Genomic DNA, 21019 nt, shown 5'->3' on the forward strand with positions numbered 1-21019 from the left:
ATGGTGCTTGAGGCTGGATCCTGCCCTCTCCCACCGTTCGGAGGCACGAGCTGGGCGGTGGGGAGAACTTTGGGGAGGAGATGTTGAGTCCTTCCCCTCCTCAGGAGAAAAAAACAGCACAGGAGTTTGGGCAGAACCAGGACGAGGCCATCCCAGGGGGTCTCCAGCGACCAGGATCAGCCCTACCAGAAGTGACACCAACATTGCACAGGCCCCGTTTGGCCGTCAGTGGGGACTTTTGGGGTGAGATTCCTGTTTTCTGAGGAGTTGAAGGGTGAGAGCAGGCCACGCCCCAGGGGGATCCCACCACCCCTCATGGTGCATGAGGAGGACGCGGGTGTTGCACCACCTTGTGGAGCAGGAGTTGGTCTTGAATGTAGCCAGCCACTGCATCCCAGACGGCCGTTCGCTCTGAAAAAACAAAGAAGAACCAGGTCAGGCCCCATCTCCACCAGCTCTCAGGTCCACCCCAAACATCTCCCCCTTGAGCCGCGACGCGGTGGCAGACGCCAAGTGTCATGGCTGGCTCCGAAATGGTGACAAGCCCTTGAGTCTTGGCTGCCGGAGAGGTGGCTGCGGTTGGCCGTACCTTCAGCGGTGACGCTGGACATAGCGAAGGTGTGCTCCATCCCATCCCAGAAGTCCATCTTGGTCCGCCTCACGCTGGCAGGTCGGTTCTTGGTGGCGACAGCCATGTTAGAGGTCATCTTATGGACGTTCCTCCAAAGTGTGGGACCCACCACCAGGTGGGCCCTTTTATACCCCCTGAGTGGGTGTGCCACGCACCTCTTGTGACATCAGGGTGACATGTTCATCGCTGATTGACTGACCGTGGTGACACGGCAACCGCCAACCTCTGGTGGGGTGGCCATTAGCAGGGAGAGCTTCAAGCAGCTCAGGATGCTCCAAGCCCCGTCCAACCTGACCTCGGACCTTCCAGTCATGGACACACAGATTGGTTTGGCTTGGAGGAGACATTTGAAGGTCCATCTCGTCCAACCTCCCCTGTCTTCGGCAGGGGCATATTCCAGTAGAGCAGGTTACTCAACGCCCCATCCAACCGGACCTTGGATACATCCACTCAGACCCACAGAATGGTTTGCATTGGTTGAGTTGGATTTTTGGGTGGTTTGGGTTCCAACAGACCAGGTTGGTCCCAGCCCTGTCCAATCTGACCTTGAACCCCTCCAATCAGACTCATAGAAGGTTTGGGTTGGTTGAGTTGGATTTTTGGGCTGGAAGGTTTGGGAACCAGTAGAGAAGGTTGGTCCCAGTCTCATCCAGCCTTACGTTGGACACTTCCAGTCATAGACCCACAGAACGGTTGTGTTGAAGGGGACCTTTGAAGGTCCATCCAGTCCAACCTCCCCATCATCGGCTGGGACACCTTCCAGTAGACCAGGTTGGTCCCAGCCCCATCCAACCTGACCTTGAACACCTCCAACCGGACCCAAAGAACAGTTTGGATTGGATTTCTGGGTGGTTTGGGATCCAGTAGACGGGGTTGGTTGCAGCCCCATCCAACCTGACCTCAGACACTTCCAGTCATGGACCCAAAGACTGGTTTGGGTGGGAGGGGACCTTGGAAGGTCCATCCTGTCAAACCCCCCAATCACTGCAGTGGCCGAGAATAAAAGTAGTGCCACGAGTGGGGCGGGTGCTCCTGCGTTATTGTATCTCATCCTATTGTATTATTTTATCTCTTTCGTTTATTTTGTTTTTTCCTCTTGAGCTGTTGAGCAGAGATGGTTCTCGTGCTCTCTTCCCATCTCGGGGGGGTCGTTGGGCTGCGGCGTGGGGCTGCAGAGCCCGGGAGGAGAGGACAACCCCGAAGAAAAGGTCCCCTTGCCGCCCTCCACCAGCAGCGGTGGGATGGGTGCAGGGACCCTCCTGCCATCGGCTTATCCCGTCCCCTGCGGGAGCCTTTTTCTGCAGCAAACCGACCCAAAACGACAACGGCACGTTGGTGCTTCTTGCTAAATGGGGAGGGGGGAGAAAAACAAATCTATCAGTTTGCTCTGTAAGGATGGAAGCAGCGCATCCCCAAACAGGGCCAAAATCAGGCGGCTTTTACAGGATGGGGTTTTGCAAAGCTGCTGGTGCCAGTGCCCCATGGTGACGGTCAGAGGGGGAAGAAAATGGTTGAGCCCTTAAAAAGAGGAAAAGAAAAAGGCTCGGAGGAAGGGAAAGGTGCAGTGCCGGGGTTTCCTTGCTGCTGTTCCTCCGGGATGCCCGTGCGCATCCCCTCCACGCTGCCCTCCGGGCAGGACCGTGCTCGCTGCTCCGGCTCTGCCTCCCTGGAGGGGAAAGGTCCCGGCGCAGGAGAGTCCCCATCTCTCCCCCCTTCCCAAAAGAAACTTTAATTACCGGAGAGGTACATTATTACGCCGGTGACCCACAGTGGCTGTGGGGCTGGGGGGCTGTGGTACCAGCCCTATTGCTGCCCTACCCTTAAAATGGAATTATACACTTCTAATATAGGACAATCTGGTTTTCTTTTTTCCATTTTGTTTTCCTCCCTGTAAAAGGAGGGAGCGGGGCTGAGCTTCGCTCCCTCCTGGCAGGGACCGGGAGAAATGAGAAAATCAGGATCTAATTTCTCATTTTTCAAAAAGTCTCCATCTGACTTTCAGAAGCTTGAGACACTGGCGTTTTTATAATTTCAGTATGTTATACAGCAGAAGGCCAACACTTTTGTTAGATTCATGAAAAAGTTAAGAGCCCCTGGGAGATAGCCTCCCAGCCTGCAGTTCCTAGACACATCCAGGCTTACTACAACTGTAATTGAGAGCTGGAAATCTTTTTGCTGGTTTATCCACTGCACTTTGGCTTGTGCTCAGTAGCACTCCAGTGTCATATGCAAATCTATAGCCTGGGATGAGCCAGTGACTTGGAATCCACCATGACGCAAGCTACAGCAAAGACACACAGATATGCACAGTGAACATTGTACCTCTGAGTGGCTGCCAAACCTAGTATGCTAAGGGAATTAAGGCAGAATCTTACTATTGACAACTAAGCATTGCTTCAATCTTGCAAATGATGCTTTTTTTTCTCTTTTTTAACCTTCTTGCTTTAACTGACATATCTTGATATCTGTAGAAACCCGATTTCTTTCCCAGAAAGAAAGAAAATAGGACTCTGGACAATTAGAACATCTTCCTACTAATAGTAGAGGATGAACAGGACAACCTGCTTACACTATATCCTTCAAGCCACTTCCCACTGCTTAGGTTCATCTTGTATACTAATTGAGACCAGGCTCGCTCTTAATTTATTTTTTAAAAAGCCATCTCCTTATACAAAACATGTATTAAGCAAGAGTCTGCAATTTACCTTGGGCTGGTCACATCATGGGTATTATGGAACAACTTCTGTATCTTGTTGCTAGAAACAACTCCCACTTTCACCAGGTAGGAATAGGCTTCCACGTGAAAAGCCCAGAAGTGCTTCCCTTTGGCAATCCCGGTGTCGCCAATGATGTAATCCAGGGTTGTGTAGCATCCGACCTGCATGCGCTCAGACCCCAGCAGTAGAGGAAATCCAGCCCTACTTTCCACAGAGGTTCTTCCTGGGTTCAGCAGGAGATGTTCACTGTTGTACCCGCATTTGTCATCAAAAAGAAAACTGAGAACTGAAAAACAGCATCCCAAAAAATTTTCTCTTAGTTAAGTATTTCTGTGCTTATAAACTATATTTTAAGTCATGCTGGCACTAGAATTCCTCGCTTTTAAAGGCTACCAGGAACATTACGCAAGCTAACACAGTCTCAGTATGCTACCTACTTAACCTGTTTGTTAACAGTGCTTTTAAACATTTATACAACCGGTAACAGTGTAGTAGAAGTCTGGGAGCTACTGGAAACCACCTACAGCTCTTACCACCACCAGCAGCTCGTGGACATAAGAAAACCCAATACCTGGGGCTGGAGGCGTACGCAAGATAACTTCTCGGCTCCAAGGGCTAGAGATGGATCCTTTATATCCTCGAACTCTGAAGGCATAGCTGCTGTCGTCATCGAGATCAGATATTACTTTGCTCTTGCTGCAAACTTCGATCTCCTGCCACGTTGTACTCTCCTCTTCTCTATTAAGCTTATGATACTCAAGAACATAGATATCAGCTGAGTCTGTCTTCCCAGGGCATTCCCAACTGATCAGAGCTTTGTTGTACATTTTGCTCTGCTCTTCATTGATTTCTGGTATTTCTAGACCTGGAATGACAGAGATTCAGGAGAAAAAAACCTCAAATGTAGATACATGTTGTTTTAGAATTAAACACAGAAGCCCTTTGTTGAGTGGCTACAGCACTGGGGGGACAGTGGGGGGGGGGAATCTGACTCAGTCAAAGAGTGCAGATGAGGACGGGTCTGTTCATGCACTTAAATCCTTTCTGGTTTTACTTTGAAAGTTGTATTATTTATTTTTGCTGGCAACTAAAAAACCATATAAAAACCTATTCTTTTCTGTCATGCAATCACGACAAAAAGCTGCTAGGAAGACCTAGTATTACTTAACTACAATATTTTGGAAGCCAATGTAAACTGGTTCTGAATGCCATGGCATCTTAGCTTCTTTATCAAAGCTGAAGCTAGCATTGCTGCCAGGTAATGCCTTGAGAATCACAGAGGCAGAAGGGACAATGCAAGTCACAAGATTGAGTTCTGCAACTGCAGCCCTGCACAAGTTTTGCCTCTTTCCAGAGAAGCCCTTAAAGCTATAACTCAAGAAAGACATGATGCTCTCATAATTTACCATTGGAATGGAAGGACAAGTCACCAAGGATCTCTTCTTGCTTGGCTATGTCCATCACAAAGTCCTCGAAAGTAGTTTCAGCTGCTGGCTTGAAGCTCTTGAGAGATTCAGTAGCTTTTTGGATTCTGAAAGCACAGAAGCAGAGGGATGGCAGAAGAGGGAAAAAGGAATTCACATGGGTGTATTCCTTAAAGCAAAACCGCTAGGTTTTGCTTTAAAAAAAGTTCTCTTTTCAGGTACTTACTCACGTGTCCCAGAAACTTGTCTCTCTAGACAGAATTAAAATGCAAAATTTAAAGGCCTTTTGTACATCAGTGTAAAGATAACTAACAGGGAATCTTTTGGTTGGCAGAGCATTTTAACAATTTGGGGCATTACATTCAAAGAACAAAATAGGTGTGAAGCGCTAATGGAGCACAACTATTCAGATCAAAGAGTTTAAAGCCAGAAGAGACCTGTTAGATTAACTTGCAAATACCCGATGCAATCTCTGAGCAAAGGACTGTATCAGTGAGCTGAATGGGTTACCCTTCCACTGCAGTCCTACTGAAGAAGGCTAGGCGTTGGCGCAGGACAGAGCCCCTCCTCTGGGCTGTTTTTTAACGCACACTGTAATATAGGAATTTCTACTGAATGGTACCGGGACCGCCTCTGAGGCTCTGCAACACAAAGTACTTGCATTCAGTACTTTCCTAGCAGGTGTCCAAAGAATATGACTGACCAGACATCCCTGGAACAGTACCTGTACCTCAAACGGAAGATAATTAATAAGATACCTGACGTGAAGTTGTTTTGCTGTTTGAACAAAACAAGATGGATCGGTTTCTTTAAGCAGTTCTTGAGCAAGTCCTACAAGGCCATTATTTTCCAGGAGCCCTTGAGATTCTTCTGCTTGTGTTTGCAATTTTTCCAGCCTTAAATTCTTAGAAGCTTCAATTGCCCTAAGAGCTGCGGATTTCTTCTCTTCCAGGACATGAGATAATTTCTCAAAACTCTGAGATGCTGCTTCTTTAGCTCTTTCACTGTTGCACTAGGAGGGAACAAAAGACATTTTAGACGGATCCCACAGCACTGTGGCTGTGTACAGAAATGTACTTAGGGTTGTTCAAGAGATCAGAGCAAACTAGTCATCTGTTTGACTGACAAGACTAACGAGCTTTGTTATGCTCTTCAACACTGAAAATGCAATCAGCACTGCACCCAAGCTAGTAAGCGTCTCCTACGTTAACACAGAGAGGAAAGAGCAGGAAATTATTCCTCCGATTATGTATTGAGTTACGCACAGCGTTTGTCTAAATAGTTCATGGAAAAGCACTGTAAAAGCAAGTCAGCGTCTGAAGTCTTCATGCCCAAGACCTAGGTGCTCTTCCACCTTCCCCAGTCACCCTGAACTGGGAGTCCAGCCCAGTTTCTCCCCTATGCCCTGTAGTGCCACCTCTGATGAGTGCCCTGGATAAAAGGAACTATGAAGCACAAAGGCCATCTGCAGCAAGATACAGGCAGGGCCAGGAGCTCCTGCCAATTTTTGCCATTGCGTTTTTCAGCTCGTATGTGAGCTCCCAGCTCTGACTCTTCTGCAGGGAGATTTTGCCCTTAATTCTGACTTCACTGCAACATCCTCAAGGTAAACAGACAGCATAAATTGTGCAGCACCACTCATATGCAAGAGCTGTAAGTCTAACCCACCTCTCTTTGGGTAAGGTATCAAATAAGCTTTATGTCAATTAAATTCACAGCAGCACCCAAAACTTAACTTCCCTCTGTAGGTTGCCCAAATTTCCCACACTGTCAGGATTAGGTCTTACCGTCTGTGACTCAGAACCAACACAAACTGTTCAGAAATGGTTTTGCTGGCTAACAAAAAAAAAAACCAAAGGATCTGGAACACTTCACTGTTCCATTTGGAGTCCCTGCTGTGTCCTTGCAAGGTCCATCCCCAGACAACCCACAAGCCACTCTCACCTCTGTTTCTTTCAGCAGCAGATCCAGCTGCGTGATGCGAGCTTTCACCTGGCTCTCCTTACTGATGAGGTACTCGATATCTTTTGAAAGCTTCTCCTGTTAAAATAAAACAGCAAACTGGCAGGCAGAACAAGGGCATCCCACCCAAACTGACAACAAGCACAGGTGGGCCACCCAGCCAGCACTCAGTTTCTGTAGTTACGAGGACAAGAGCCTGCCATCAGTTATGAGCAGCAACCCTGCGGAGAACTGCTCAGTGACCCGCCATGACTGGCCCGGGACATCAGGCCACTGCCATGTGCAGGACTGGTGGCACAGCCTCTGAGGAGAAGAGGTGACAGCCTCAGCTGGCTCATCCTTCCCCAGCCACAGCAGTCACCTTCTCTCTTAGGCTAGGAACACGAGTCTTCAAGACATTACCAGAACTAATAGAAAAGCCTCATAGGTTATTAACTCATCTGTAGTAAGGTTTGCTAGAAAAATGAGTGGTTGGAAACTTGAACTTAGGAGTGTCTCTGCACTTCCTTAGTTGCAAGAGTTAACAGCTGTACAGGAAAAGCCTTGCAAACAGGCGAGGAGGCCAAAGAGCAGAAGGCAGGCTGGGATGGGCTTTTTTTTTTTTTTTTCTCTCCTGTGAGCAAGAGAGGAAGCAAAGGAAGAAGAGGAGGCAGCAGCAATCATTCTTTAATAACAAAGCAGTGTTTGCAAGTCTGCCCTGTTGTATGGTGCTTAGGGAATCAACAGCTCTGCAACTTCAAAAACATACAGCGTCCCAGCAGATAACTGCCGATGCAGATTCTTCAGGAGTGCTTCTGAAGTATAAGCTAACCCAAGCCACAAGGACACTTGCCTTAAAAAAGCCAGATTGTAAACCATTAACTTCTTAAACCTTCTGCATTGGTCAGTACTGATGCACAGTTGGCTAACATAAGGTGGAAGCGCTTTTAAGGGGTTCTGTTTGAAGCCTCATAGAAAATATAGTTTAGTTTCTTAGCCGCACACTATGTCACACTAATATATACATTAACAGATGTTGCACAGCAGCATGCCTCATGACTCGTTCAGTGTCCTCCAAACACACGTCCTGGCATCCTGCCAGGGGAAGTTTGCCCTTAAACCCGAGGCTCAGTGCTCTTCCCCCTTCTTAAGGCCAGGTCCAACAGTATTTACTTTTACCTTAAAGGTTTTGTAGGCGGTGCTTATGGTTGTTACTCTGTGGTTTGCTTGACATCCACCCGGTTTACATAGACGACAAACAGGCCTTCTGCAGGTTTCACAGTACATGTTTACCCTCTCCATTTCATGTTCTGGACACATCAAAATCTGGAAGAAAAAAAAAGAGAGCAGAGAGAATGCAGGTGTCCTTCCAAAAACTGAGGTGCTCAACAAACCACCAAAACACTCAATTATCCCACAGCAGCGTCTGACTTATCAGTGGGTATTTTTTATATTCTGTTTATCTTCCACCTTTTACATTTGTCCATGCCAGTGAAAGCCAGCAGATGAAAACAAACAGTTTCACCAGGTTTACAGTGAGTGAACCTGTAGCAATGTCTGTGTACACATCACATAGCCTCCATACTGCAATCAACCATTTTGCTAATCCCTGAAGCTGTCTGCACACCTCAAGCTCCCCGCACTCCAGTTCGGAGATGTAAATGCAATACAGAACATGTCCACCCTGTCAAATTTAACCCTGTTCACACCGGCATCTCTTGAAACAGCTATCAACTGTTTCTTAAAGCAAGAGTTGACATAATACTGTAATGACTGAGGTCTAAGCTAGACTCTGACCAGCCACATAGCCATTGCTCTTGGAGCAACAAATGAAACGCAGCCACCACCACCAGTCACAGCCATCTTAAAGACAAAAGGCCCCAGTGTTTCAATTTTTCTGTCTGACTCCAATTACAAGTTGCTCATGCTGAGCGCTAATTCCAGCAACAGCTTAAACAGCACTGTAAAAAACCTGGTGTTCACTAAAACTCATCTTTCAAAAACTGAGCGTGTTGAAATAACTGCTCAAAGAGGGAAAAAGTGCCGCTCAACTCCAAGATCATGCAACAGCTAAAGCCATCTAAAAGGCCCATAAAGTAGCATAAACACGGACACTCAAAGCTAAGGTTGCAGACCATCTCCAAAACCAACTCTCAAGCTCCAAATGTTATCTTAGGCTATGGTGAAAAGCCCAAAGACAAAGGAAATGTTCAGGAAAATTAGCTGTGCAGGCAGACATCTCCAAAAACTGCAGTCATGCTGTTAGTCTGTGGAAGCAGTTTTTCCACAGCAGTGCACAGTCACACCTAACGGAAACTGCACACTTTTATTCATCTCCTCGTGTAAGTAAGAATTACAGCCTGCAAGCTAGAGACCGAAGAGGTCAGCAGATTACCTTGTCTAGTTCTCTCAGAATTCAAGAACAATCAGCCCAGTATCTGCTTCTCCCATCCCCACCACACACGTTACAAAGTGCTCTCCAGTCTGGTTGTGAATGAAAGCGGGTTTATGAAAGGTGGGTTAACCTTGACCAGCAGCCAGACAACAACCAAGCTGCTCACTCGCTCCCCCTCCTCAAGATGATACGAGGGGAAAGATGATCATGGGTCAAAACAAAGACAGGGAAATCACTTACAAATTATCAGTTCATTGCCAAGTCAAGTAGACTCGGATAGTCAGAAACTATGACTAAATATTTTAGACCATTCCCCCACCCCACTTTTTTTTTTTTTTCCCCTAGGCTCAAATTACTCCTTCATTTGCATTTGCATTTCTTCTTCTCACTCCCGCCTGGAGAGGCACACGAGGGATGGGAAATGGAGGATTACAGTCAGTGCATAACACTCCATCTCTGCTACTCCTTCCTCATTATAAGTTTCCTCTCTTCATCACAGGTCCTCTCCACAGGAGACCAAGGTGTTTGTGGCCAAGGGGATCTGTTCTCATTTCTTTCTGTCTTACTTTTGTCCTCTACACTCACAGAATGGGTGAGGTTGGAAGGCACCTCTGGAGACCGTGTAGTCCAAGCCCCAGCTGAGGCAGGGTCAGCTACAGCAGGTTGCTCAGGACCTTCTCTCGGTGGGTTTTGAATAACTCCGTTATTAGAGACTCCACCACCTCTCTGAGACACCTGTTCCAGTGTTTGTTCACCCTCAAAATTCAAAGCTCACTGGGAACTCCTGAGGCTTTGGAAGATCTCCATTGGTGGAGAGTTAACAACCTCTTTGGGCGGTTGCAGTGTTCCAGTGGTTCCAGAGTTTGACAACCTTCCGAGTCTACTCACTGGGAACTCCTGAGGTACAGTTGGCTCCCTTGCCTTCATTCCCTCCCATCAGGCATTGAGACACCTTAATAAGGTCTCCCTGAGCCATTTTTTCTCCAGACTGAACAGCCCCAGATCTCTCAGCCTGAAGAGGACTTCAGGTGTGTAGGGGCCATCGTGTCCACAGGCAGGTCCATGAAACTCTCCACGACAGCGGAGACAGGAGATGTGATGGGACACCGTACCACAGACCTATGGCACATCCTCCGCTTGAACGGCAGGTAACCGTGGCTGAAGAAGACACCAGAGGGGAAGGAAACACTGGAAACTCTTGGGGAGAGTGAAAGAGGGAACGGGGAAGGAGGGCTAAGACAACAGTGACAGGAAAGGAGAAGAGACAAATTGTCCCTTCCCAGGGGCGGGCTCACAGGGGGCGGGCTCACAGGACACAGCCAAGGGGGGTGAAGATGTCCATAAGAGCGTCCCACCCTGTGCCTGAGCTCTGCTTCCAGCAACAATGGCCCAAGGAGCTGCTCAGACATGCAAGTTTATGCACGTACCTTCAGACAGCGCTGAGTAAGAAAGCAAGGCCTGGAGTTACTAGGAACCAATTAAAGAAGCTAATTATGGCCTTCAAGCATGAACTGAAGTCCTCCAACTTCTCCAATAACCAAAGCACCCACTGAACCTTGCTCCCAGACAGAACCGCTGTCCTGAGGATAACAGTTATTGCCCACCATGTCAGGGATGAGGTGGACTCTCCTTCCCAGGCCCAAGGGGGTTAAACCCACACCTTAGACTGAAATAACGACTTTTCAGAGCAGCACTGGCACAGTTGGAAGCCCATCATCACCTGAAGGGCTCTGAGCTTTGCACCAGGCCAGTGCCCCTGGACGCCACGGCCGCGGCACGAGGAAGCAGTGACTCGGGGCACTTACAGTCACCGTGAGGTTCTCCCAGGTGATGCCAGACACATTGATCTTGTTGCTCTCCCAGAACTGCAGGGTTTCGTTGCTGGGATGGGTCGGTGCCTCACCCTTACAGCTGGGAGGAGAGAAGCCAAGACAGAGGTGAGGGGAAGGCATGGAGGTGCAGCCCTGAGCTCCTGCCAAGGGGCAGCGGCACTTTAGGAGGAAGAAACCCACTAGGAGATGGTGAGGAAGTCCAGCTTGCTGTGCGTGTGCACAGGGTAGGCCTCTCGCAGGTGACTCAGCTTCTCCAGAGCCTCATAGATGAAGATGATGCAGATGAGGGAGGCGAAGGCTTCTTTGGTGAAGCGGGTGATGTAGCACACCAAAGAGCTAGCGTCAGTGGCCACCAGCACTATGCAGAAGAAGGCGGTCCACAGCCCAATGCACGCCCGTAGAGATAGGAGAGCGCGTAGTCCCTGGGAAAGCAAAAGAAAACGCAGGGTGGAGAGGGCAGCAAGAGGCTCTGAGCCGTGCCTTCCTTTGGGGAAAGTCGGCAGCAATTCAGGAGCGTGTCAAGGCTGCGGATGGTAAATGCAGTTTCCACGTCCTACGACAGACAGCCTCGGGGCTGCGGCGCAGGGTGTGGGCCCGCAGGAGGAGAGGCCAATTATTTAATTATCATTCTTTAACAATTACCTTGTGTTAATGCCTCGGAGGCTAATTGAGGTCAGGTCCCTGTTGTGGAAGGTGGTGTTCTCCCACATCACCCCGATGCCCTAACAGCGAAACCGGCTGGGTTTGCACCCAGTTACCTGCTGCCAGCAAGTTGGGGCTTCATAATAAATTTAATTGCAATAAGAGAGGTTAATCTCCCATCACAGTTGCCACAACAAAAAGACTGTCATGGAAAATATCCATTTTGCCTGAAAAGCTCCTGCTTTTTCAAAAATCATCAAAACATTTGACCAGAGAACTGTTTGGATATGTGGGTAAAATATATTTCCACTTCCAGCAAAAAACATGCAAAAAAGTGCCCGAGTTTGTACTGAGAGGAAAGCAAATCTTCCCTCATTCCCAAACCAGAGTCATTTGTCTCATCTTCCCTGTGCAGCCCATCTCGGGCATCCATATCCTTGTGGTTTCTCCTCCTCCTGCTCTTTCACTTTAACTCTAAAAACCCTGAACCACCCATCCATCCTTCAGAGACCGAGGGCTCCTGCACCGTCACATACTAAAGCAGCAGTGCGTGATGTCTGTGACACAGAAGACAACTTAAATCTACCAACTTCCACTAAGAAAAACATCTTTTCTCCATCCCTGCCTTCTTCTGAAGGCGCTCGCAGCACCTGGCCGCAGCAGCCAGCCTTACTTGCGGAATTTGTAGAGGATCTTCTTGAACACGAGGACGGGGCCGGTGCTGCCGAGGATGGCGAGAGGTTGGCCAGCAAAGAGGAAATACACCACGCCGGTCACGGATGCGCCCAGCAGCGACTCCATGGCACTCTGTCCAGGGAAGAGAGGCAGCAGCGAGTAATTAAATCATTAGAGGGAAAACCACAAGTGCAAATTCACTGCAGCAAGGACTTTTGCATGAGTGTTGTCCTCCCTCGTGCCACCCAACAGAGAGAGGTGCTCACTATGTGGCTGTTGGTCGCCTCCCCCAGCAGTCCCCCAAAGGTGATTGATGACGGGGGACTTGCAGGCACAGTAGAGGAAGAGGAAGGACGCCAGACACTGTAGGCTCAGACCATCCCGAAAGTCACTCCAGAACCAGGGGGCTTTTCGCTTCACATCCCGGATCAAACATCTCCAGAGTGGGAGACTCCACAACCTCTCTGGGCAGCCTGTTCCAGTGCTCCACTACCCTCAAACTGAAGAAGTTCCTCCTCATGTTAAGATGGAACTTCCTATGTTCAAGCTTGTGCCCATTACCCCTCGTCCTATCAATGGGCACCACTGAAAAAAGACTCCTCCCATCCCTCTGGCATCCTCCCTTTAAGTATTTGAAAGCATTAATAAGATCCCCCCTCAGTCTTCTTTTCTCTACACTAAAGAGACCCAAGTTCCTCAGCCTTTCCTCATATGAAAGATGTTCTAATCCCCTAATCATCTTCGTAGCCCTTTGCTGGACCCTCTCCAGCAGATCCCTGTCTTTCTTGAACTGGGGAGCCCAGAACTGGACGCAGTACTCCAGATGCGGCCTCACCAGGGCAGAGTAGAGGGGGAGGATGACCTCCCTCCACCTGCTGGCCACACTCTTTTTGATGCACCCCAGGATGCCATTGGCCCTCTTGGCCACCAGGGCACATTGCTGGCTCATGGTCATCCTGTTGTCCACCAGGACTCCCAGGTCCCTTTCCACAGAGCTGCTGTTTTCTTGCAACGGGGCTGATCGTGCCCGATGTCCGCAGGTGGCTGAAGTTTGAGGAGGACGTGGAAGACGGCAGCGAACGCTGGAGCAAGCCCTACGTGGCCATCGATTGGCACCAGTTCAGCCCTAAATATTGGGCTGGCCCCTCTCCCCCGGGTCTGGCCAGGCTTGCACAGAGCCATGGAGAAGGAGAACCATCTGTTCCACCTCTGCATAAGGATGGGCCACTTTCCTTCCCCACGTTTCCATTTTTAAAGGCAGGATCCCTCTAAGGAAGACCAGCCTCAATCCATTATGCCTTCAACTGCCTCCCAAATAATGCCACTTTCCCTCAGAAGAACAGCAAACCACACCAATCAGCCACACGGACCTGCTTGCAGAGGACCCCGGCACCCACGCAGCCCCGAGGAGGCTCATGAATGCTGCGGCGGGACTTACAGTGGTAGCCCTGCTCCATTGGGGCACAGTCCTCCCGTTCCTTCTTCCGATGCTTCTGGCGGTGGGGTCGGTGGTGCCGGTGGCTTTGCCTCACCAGCGGCATCCGCATGCTCATGGACAGGGTGTGGTGGCCTGCAAAAAAAGCAGCGTTCTCATCACTCTCGATATTGCGGAGACGGTTGACGCCGCTGCCATGATTAAACCAGCACAGCCATCCCAGGAGGAAACACCAACTTCTCTTCATTTTAGTTTCACTGCATTCCTGAATGTCAGAGACCCGTCCCTTTTTCCAAGCCTGTTTTACTCTAACTTTGCAACAACAGAGCAACAACAAGCGATGGCTCCGGGTCACCTAAAAGTGCCCTGAAAGTATCAACCCTCGTCTCAAATTCCAGCTTCGGCTGGACAACACTCAGACCTGCTCATTAAGCAGCCACAGAAGGTAATTATTTTTAAAATCTTTGTCGGCACAAGGCGACAAGAGGAGATCCAATTAGTCCCGTGATAATGAAGTCTGGAACAAAAAAAAAGAAAATCACAGCCCTGTGTCTGCAGCCATCAAATTATTCTCCTGACCTCTCCAAGCCAAGAGCAGCCTCTGAGAAAACAAGCTGGGAACTGCCCAGCTCCGTGGCCAACACTCACACCACAGATGCCGCGGGGGCTTTTTCCCCTCTGTCGAAAAGCCACAACGTTAAAAAAAATGTGAAAATAACTGTGCTTGTTTATTTAGAAGCATGCCACGTTTCGCTGCATGTGATGCGTACACTGAGCACAGGACGCGGCAGGGACTTTGCGCAACGGGAAAATGCGTGGGGCTGGTGCCACCTCTCCCGACTCACCTTCCAGCTCCTCCTTCTCATAGTGAATATTGGCAACGGTGCTCGTTCTTCCCTGGTCCATCACCGCCTCCTCGGCGTGTCTCTGTTTAGCGAGAAGAAGAAGGTACAAGTTGGGGCCAGGTGAGGAGAGCTCCCTTACGTCCTCCCAGTCATGACCCATCCCCGCGGCCACGCGAGCCAACGAGCATCACACCTCTGCGTGTCTCCTCCTTCAGGCACAGCCCTAAAAACACGGACTTGGAGGAGGTTTTTTTTCCCCTACCCAAATAAAACCACCTGTAATGTCACCTGTATTGTATACACCGTGAGTCTGGAAGGATTTACTAAAAGGGGAGACAATTGAGTGTTTCAAACCAAAACCAAACGTCCTGCTTCATTCTTGTGGTTCCTTTCGAAAAATTAAAATAGGGATTTCCAAACTGGGGGTGGGGTGCGGAGACCCAACCCCACACTTTTGAGCACAGCAAGTTTCATTCTCCAAACGTGATACCTGCAGGACTCACTAGATGGCACTTGGCCACAGGACATGGCCACCACCAACCTCCAAAGGCCCTCAGAACCTACAAGGGTGAAGCTTCGTCTTCAGCCCAACCAGGCTCAGGCTTCTCTTGCTGCAAGCCCGCTTTCCACACAAAACTGCATTTTTCTCCTCAAAAAAAAAAAGCCAAGGGCTGACAGCTAATGCCCTCCTTGGCTGAAATACCACTGCCAGCGCTGCACAAAGAGCATCTGTGCCTTAAAAGCTGAAGGAGAACTACAGGAGTTCTCTTCTCCCCTTGCCCCCGGGGCTGGGGAAGCATCACTGGGATCACCGCGCTCAAAGAAATAAAAAACCAACCACGTCTCACACTCGAGTCACAACTGCAGCTTTCAAAGGGCCTCCAGGAAACCCTTCTCTTTAGAGAAGAGCAAAATACCGGAAATCTGCTTTTTATCCCCCAAATTCCTGCTTCGACCCAATGGCATCACCTGCCGCCGCGCAGCAGCGACGCTCGGGGAAGCTCACACCTCCCACTCGCCAGCCAATTTAACGAGCAAAAGGAACAAACGTTCCCATCTGGGAATGAGCTTTTTCTGGCCCCCGAGTACTTTGTCCTTCGCCGCCGCTGCCAGGTGCCTGGAAAACATCAAAGCATCGAAACTGGGCTGGGAAAGGGGATGGCGAGCTCACTTTTGAGTTTCGGAGCAGAGAGTGTTGTTCCATCTCAAGAAAACTTCTCCAAATTATTATTTTGCTGCAGCAGTTTTTTTGTCCTAGCAGGAGAGAGAGGGATTTTTGACTGTCCTGCCTCAGTTTACCTGTCTCAGTGCAACTCCTCCAGTTAGAAAGAAAAATCTTTCCCTGGGGAAGCGTTGGTGTAATTGAGGATGAGGAAAAGTACAAAGCAGAGGTTCAGGTCCGGCTTTGAGTCCTCCCGGTGCCGGGGGAGGCCAAAAGCATCGCACGAGCAGGCAAACTTCCCACCTCGGCCCCCTCGTCCCGTCACACGCAAGCTGGACTGGCCACCAGCAGCAGGAGGGAGGATTAATGTAATTAATCTCGCGCAAAGTGTAATTAATAACACTGATCCCAGTGTTATAAGGGGATGAGGGGCCAAACTGGGGGAGCTGCTCTGGTGGCGGAGCAGGAGACCCCCCTCCTTGCCCCTCTCCATCTCCATCCTACCCAGACGAAGCCACCGGTCCTGTGGCTCCCTCCTTTGCTATCGTGGGGGTCAGCACCGTCCCCTGCGGGGACCCCTCTGGCTCCTGAGCCAGGATTTGGGCTGTGACGGGGACTGGACCCAGGAGAGGACACATCTCCAGAGCCCCAAAGTGGGGCTGTGAGGGGGGGGGGACACGCAGGTCACAGCTGAGCATCACCAGGACGTGACCGTCATCCCCTGCTGGTGGAGACGCAAATTCCTCTCCGTCTTTGCCGTGAGCTGTAATTTCAGGGCAGATTAATTAATTCCCCACCTCTCGTTTGCCCCCGAGAGCAGCTCCTGCAGCCGGGTCCCATGGGTGCAGCGGGGGGGCGGACAGGCCCTCCCCCAGGCTAAGGAAATGCAGAAAGATGGGGGGACCACCCAGCCACCTCCTGCCTGCACCCCAACACCAGGCGCATCCGCACAAGCGCCCGGTGGGACAATAGCTGAGGTGACCGGGTGGCATGGGGCTCTGTGGGGACAGTGGCCTTTGTCCCCCTGCTCTGAAGGGCCACAGCATCACCAGGGGGTCACATCGAGATGCGGAGGAGGGGACAAGGAGGGGGGGTCTGGTGGGGAGACCCCCAACAGGCATCGCCCAGGTGCCTCCCTCCCACACCCACCTTGGGTACCCCTCACCTCCCCCTTTGAGCCCCCACCCCTCCACCTTGCAGATGCCTTACACCCCCCTTCAGCGGCCTGCTGCCCCCCCTCCTTGCACACCCCCAGCACCCCATTTTAGACACCTACCACCCTCCTTACCCCCTCCAACCTTGCAGATGCCCTTCACTCCCCTTTCCATGGCCCTCACAGCCCCCCCCCTCCCCCCCGTGCAGATGCTTTGCCTCCCCCATTTGCCCCCACCCCCTGCTCCCCCTGCGTTTCCTCCCTGCCATGGGAAATGCCGCAGTGAGCAGCCATGGAGCATCCTCCAGCCACACCGGCGGCACGGCCCGCCCGGGGGTACCGGGCATCCCCCTCCCTGCCCCGGTGCCGCTGCCTCCCACCTGACAGCTGAGGACCCCATCGGCCCATTGCTGCTGGCGGGCATGGCAGGGCTGGGGGGAGATAATTGCTTGATAACTATACTCTTAAGACATCCAAACAAAACACCAACAAAAATCACTACCATCACAAAAATGAATAGGTTTCGCAATAGGCTTTGCAGCCGTCAGCTCAGGGCAAACTCAAAGCCATGCAAGATTTTGTTCAACCATCCGACTTCTATTGCCTCTCGTAGATTTCTGCCATCCAAGTAGAAGGCAAATTAATTTTTCTTATTTTCTCTTTTGACTGATTCCCTGTCCAATCAACACACCAAGGAGTAGATCGCATGTAATGCCATTCTCCGTGTTCTGCCGTCTTCCAAACTGAAGGGAACTGCATTCGAGAAAGTGCTCGAAAGCCCAGCAGCTATCACCTCTGTTTTGGACCCGCGCTTCAAGGAGATGCAGTTTCTCAGCCCCAGCCTGAGAAGCGAGCTGCACCAGCCAGTGAGAACCACGCTGTTGTGGGTTTGCAACCACCAGTCCCCATCTGCCACCCAGTCTGGGGTGCCAAACTCGGATTCCAAAGCCACAGGCGCAGATGCCGGCAGCCAGCTGCCTGCTCGCAAGGACCCATGCACCAGCGCCCCATCTCAGAGCATCTATGACATCCTTTTGGGGTAGGACCCGATGGAGAGCATACCCGAGATCCACCAGCAACTGGAAAACTACATCCTGGAGCCCCTCTGCAAGCGCAGCACCAGCTGCTGCGCTGGTGGAAGAAGAATGAGCATCGCTTCCCGGCCGTGGGGCGGCTGAGCCAGCAGTACCTCGCCATCCCCACCACCGCCTTCCTGTCAGACCAGGCCTTCGCTGCCGGGGAAAGCACCCTGGAGCATCGGTGCACTGTCCTGGCGCCGGAGAATCTGGTCCAAATTCTGTTCTTGCATCCGCATTCTGATTTTTTAGAATGCACAATTTTTGGGATGGCGACTGAGAAATTAGGTCTTGTGGTTCCCATTGAAACACCCATTAATTCATACAACCAAAACCCAGCCAAATGAAAAGGCCATGTTAAACCTCAGCCCCGAGGGAAAAGAAATGTGCCCGACCAGGTGCTAAAACGCGCTCTGGCAAACCACCCCCCCTCTCCAAACTGCAGTTTGCTCTAGGAAACTGACAAGTTTTCTTCCTCTGCAGCCTTAGCGAGGCTGTAGATTTTTCCACCCTGCAGGGAAAGAAACAATCCTCAAAAGCAGATGTTATTCTGCCTGCAAGGAAAGCTTTAAAATATTTTTCTTTTTTTAAAGGCAGAATGCCTAAATGGAACATCCGAGCTGGTTTCTCCATGAAAATAACACTTTGCACTTGCACAGCAAAGCAACGCTCATTAACCAATCTCGGAAAGCTTCGCAGGCATTAAGAAACACTCCAAGTAACACACCTGCGTGCACCCTGTAAGCACACGTGCAAAGAGGAATCCCCGTTTACACACCCCGGCTATATCAAACCGCACTATTTCCCTGACAAGCCATGATGGAAACGGGCCACGCTCCCATTCCTCGGCTCCAGAGCTCCGGCGATGCCGGGATCATGCCGACCCTCAGCCGCTGCGGGCATCAGCTCTGCTAACACCCCGCTGATGGGTCAGCGACAGGAATCTGGGAGCAGGAAGGGGATTGTACCACCCAGGCTCCCCAAAATCCCCCGCACTTAAGAGGAATGAGAATCTCAGGCTCCCCTAAGCCACCACATTTCTCACCGTGACCACTGCACTAACACCTAGAGCAGTTTTTAAGCAGCACGCACCAGGTTTAACCTCCACGCCTGAGAAAGTCCCTGTCCTAAGGGCTGCCGGTCCCCTCGGCCCAATGCAGGAGGCAGCAGCAAACCCCTCCAGACAGGGCAAGAGGTGCTTGTAAGAGTGACATCCAGCTAATAACCAAAAAGCACTTAAACCAACCCCAAACTTTGGAGACATTTAGTCTTGGGCCAGCAGCAGCATGTTGCTCAGTAAAGCACGCTTCCACGACTCCCCTCAATTAACTGTCACCTCCAGAGCCTGATCTCTGAAGGTGAGAAGTTCCTTTAGGTTGACTCTTGACATCCCTTTCCCTCCCACAGGCAACGAGACCCCAAGTATTTCCACTTGAGAGTGCAGTTCCCCTTCCACGGGCACCCAGCTCGCTCTGCAGTTTTGGATTATCACTCAGCAGGGAGTGCGGGAGTCGCGGCAGCAGTTGCATCGATAAGCAATCTGTGCAACAGTTCCTAAAACAGGGGCTGCCCACAATCAGAAGTTGACTCTTTGGTACAAACTCCCTCCACACCAGTCATCACACAGGGGGAAAAAAAACAACCAAGCTATTGTAGGGCTCAGTATTACCCATTTCTCCGCAGCTGGGCAGAAATACACACTTTTGCGGCTTTTCCCACACTGGAAAATTCAAAGCATTAGTACTAAGAAAAAGACTTCTTTTTCTAATGCCTCCGTTGGAGGGCTCCGGCACGTGGTCTGCAACGAGCGAATATCCACACAAAAACAAGCCCCAAAAGTCCCACAAAGCTGCTCTACCTCTTACGGTTTATTGCTGGGGTCCCCACCAACACCTAAACCCACGTCCCACCCCCCACACGGTACATCCTTTGCCATTTTGAACTCTGCTGCAAAACATTTTACCATTTTCCACCCCTCTTTCTTGGGAAAAGAAAGAGGGAACGAGACAACTCCAAACCGCTCTCTTTTATTTGATTTGCAGTGATCTGACAACCCCAGCCCTTCCCGCTGCCTTAGGCTTTGGGAAACAATTCAAGGGTCCTCAGCCACCAGTAAGGAACGAGCTGTTATTCATGGGCCAATCAGTAGAAACAGCAGCCCCGATCATTAGGAGAAAGTCTCATTTTTCAGTCATGGATTTTCACGGGTTTTGTTTTCAGGCCACCCAAACAGGGCGCGCTTTTATAGCCATCAGTAATTAAATTCTCTGTCCCTCCAGAAAAGCCTTTTCCTAAAGGCGCTCTCCTTCCAAGGGCAGACCCACAAAAAGAAGCCCACACTGCTTAATCCATTTCACAGAGAATTTCAAATGCAAACAACAATTAAACAGGACGTCTTTTCCCCGCTTCAGGGAAAGCCAGTAATATAGACCTTGGCAACAGATTTAGCAAATCTATCATTGTAATGCCTTTGCATTTCCCATTTCCACCTGGAGAGCAGGCTGAAAGGACTCTCATAAAAAAAACCAAACCAACCACAAAACATATTCCTGTCTAGGGGGTAATTTTATGAAACGATTTGAACACCTTAACGATTTGAACATCTTTTTACAGGTACAAGGCAACAAGAAACATTCTCGAGGTGAAAAAAAAGAAAACAACACCTATTCACCTCTTTACCCCAAAGATCTTTTCACCACATGGATTCCACCACCAATACACAGCTGCTAAATATCCCCGGCTGCTGCCGATCCGTAAGAAACCCTTCAAAATACAAGAGAACGCCGAGCCCGGCATGCTGACGGTGCTGCCAGGGCTGTGAGTCAGAGCTGGACAGAGTTGCAGCCCCTGAGGTTGAAATCAGACCCACGTTTAGGCACAACCCGGGGTTTTAAGCCTCGCTACAAACCAGACCCCCGCTTTTCAAGAAAAACAGGGAGATTCAACTCAAAATAAACCACGTTCTTGACGCCAAAGGGGTCCATGGCCGCCGCCGCCGCCCTTAGGGCCAGTTCCATGGGGCTTCGCTTGACCTGGAGCAGAACTCGTGGGCGTGAGGACAACGAGCCCCTTACACAAAATCTAAAGAAAA

The 21019-nt window shown here is 50.3% G+C and overlaps 1 protein-coding gene across 1 annotated transcript in view; it reads right to left on the bottom strand.

The window, feature by feature from the left end:
• Window positions 1-3332: 3332 nt before the first annotated feature.
• Window positions 3333-21019, bottom strand: part of LOC309684512 (E3 ubiquitin-protein ligase TRIM36-like) — a gene marked incomplete at both ends in the record, with an annotated part of 36174 nt that continues 18487 nt past the window's right edge. The window contains 6 exons of the mRNA XM_082500407.1: window positions 3333-3634; window positions 3920-4213; window positions 4755-4879; window positions 5531-5784; window positions 6717-6812; window positions 7893-8039. Of these exons, the coding sequence (XP_082356533.1) occupies window positions 3333-3634; window positions 3920-4213; window positions 4755-4879; window positions 5531-5784; window positions 6717-6812; window positions 7893-8039 (1218 nt within the window). The remainder of the gene's footprint in view (window positions 3635-3919; window positions 4214-4754; window positions 4880-5530; window positions 5785-6716; window positions 6813-7892; window positions 8040-21019) is intronic.

Source organism: Vanellus vanellus (assembly GCF_965231255.1).
Source record: "Vanellus vanellus genome assembly, contig: HAP1_SCAFFOLD_105, whole genome shotgun sequence".
NCBI lineage: Eukaryota > Metazoa > Chordata > Aves > Charadriiformes > Charadriidae > Vanellus > Vanellus vanellus.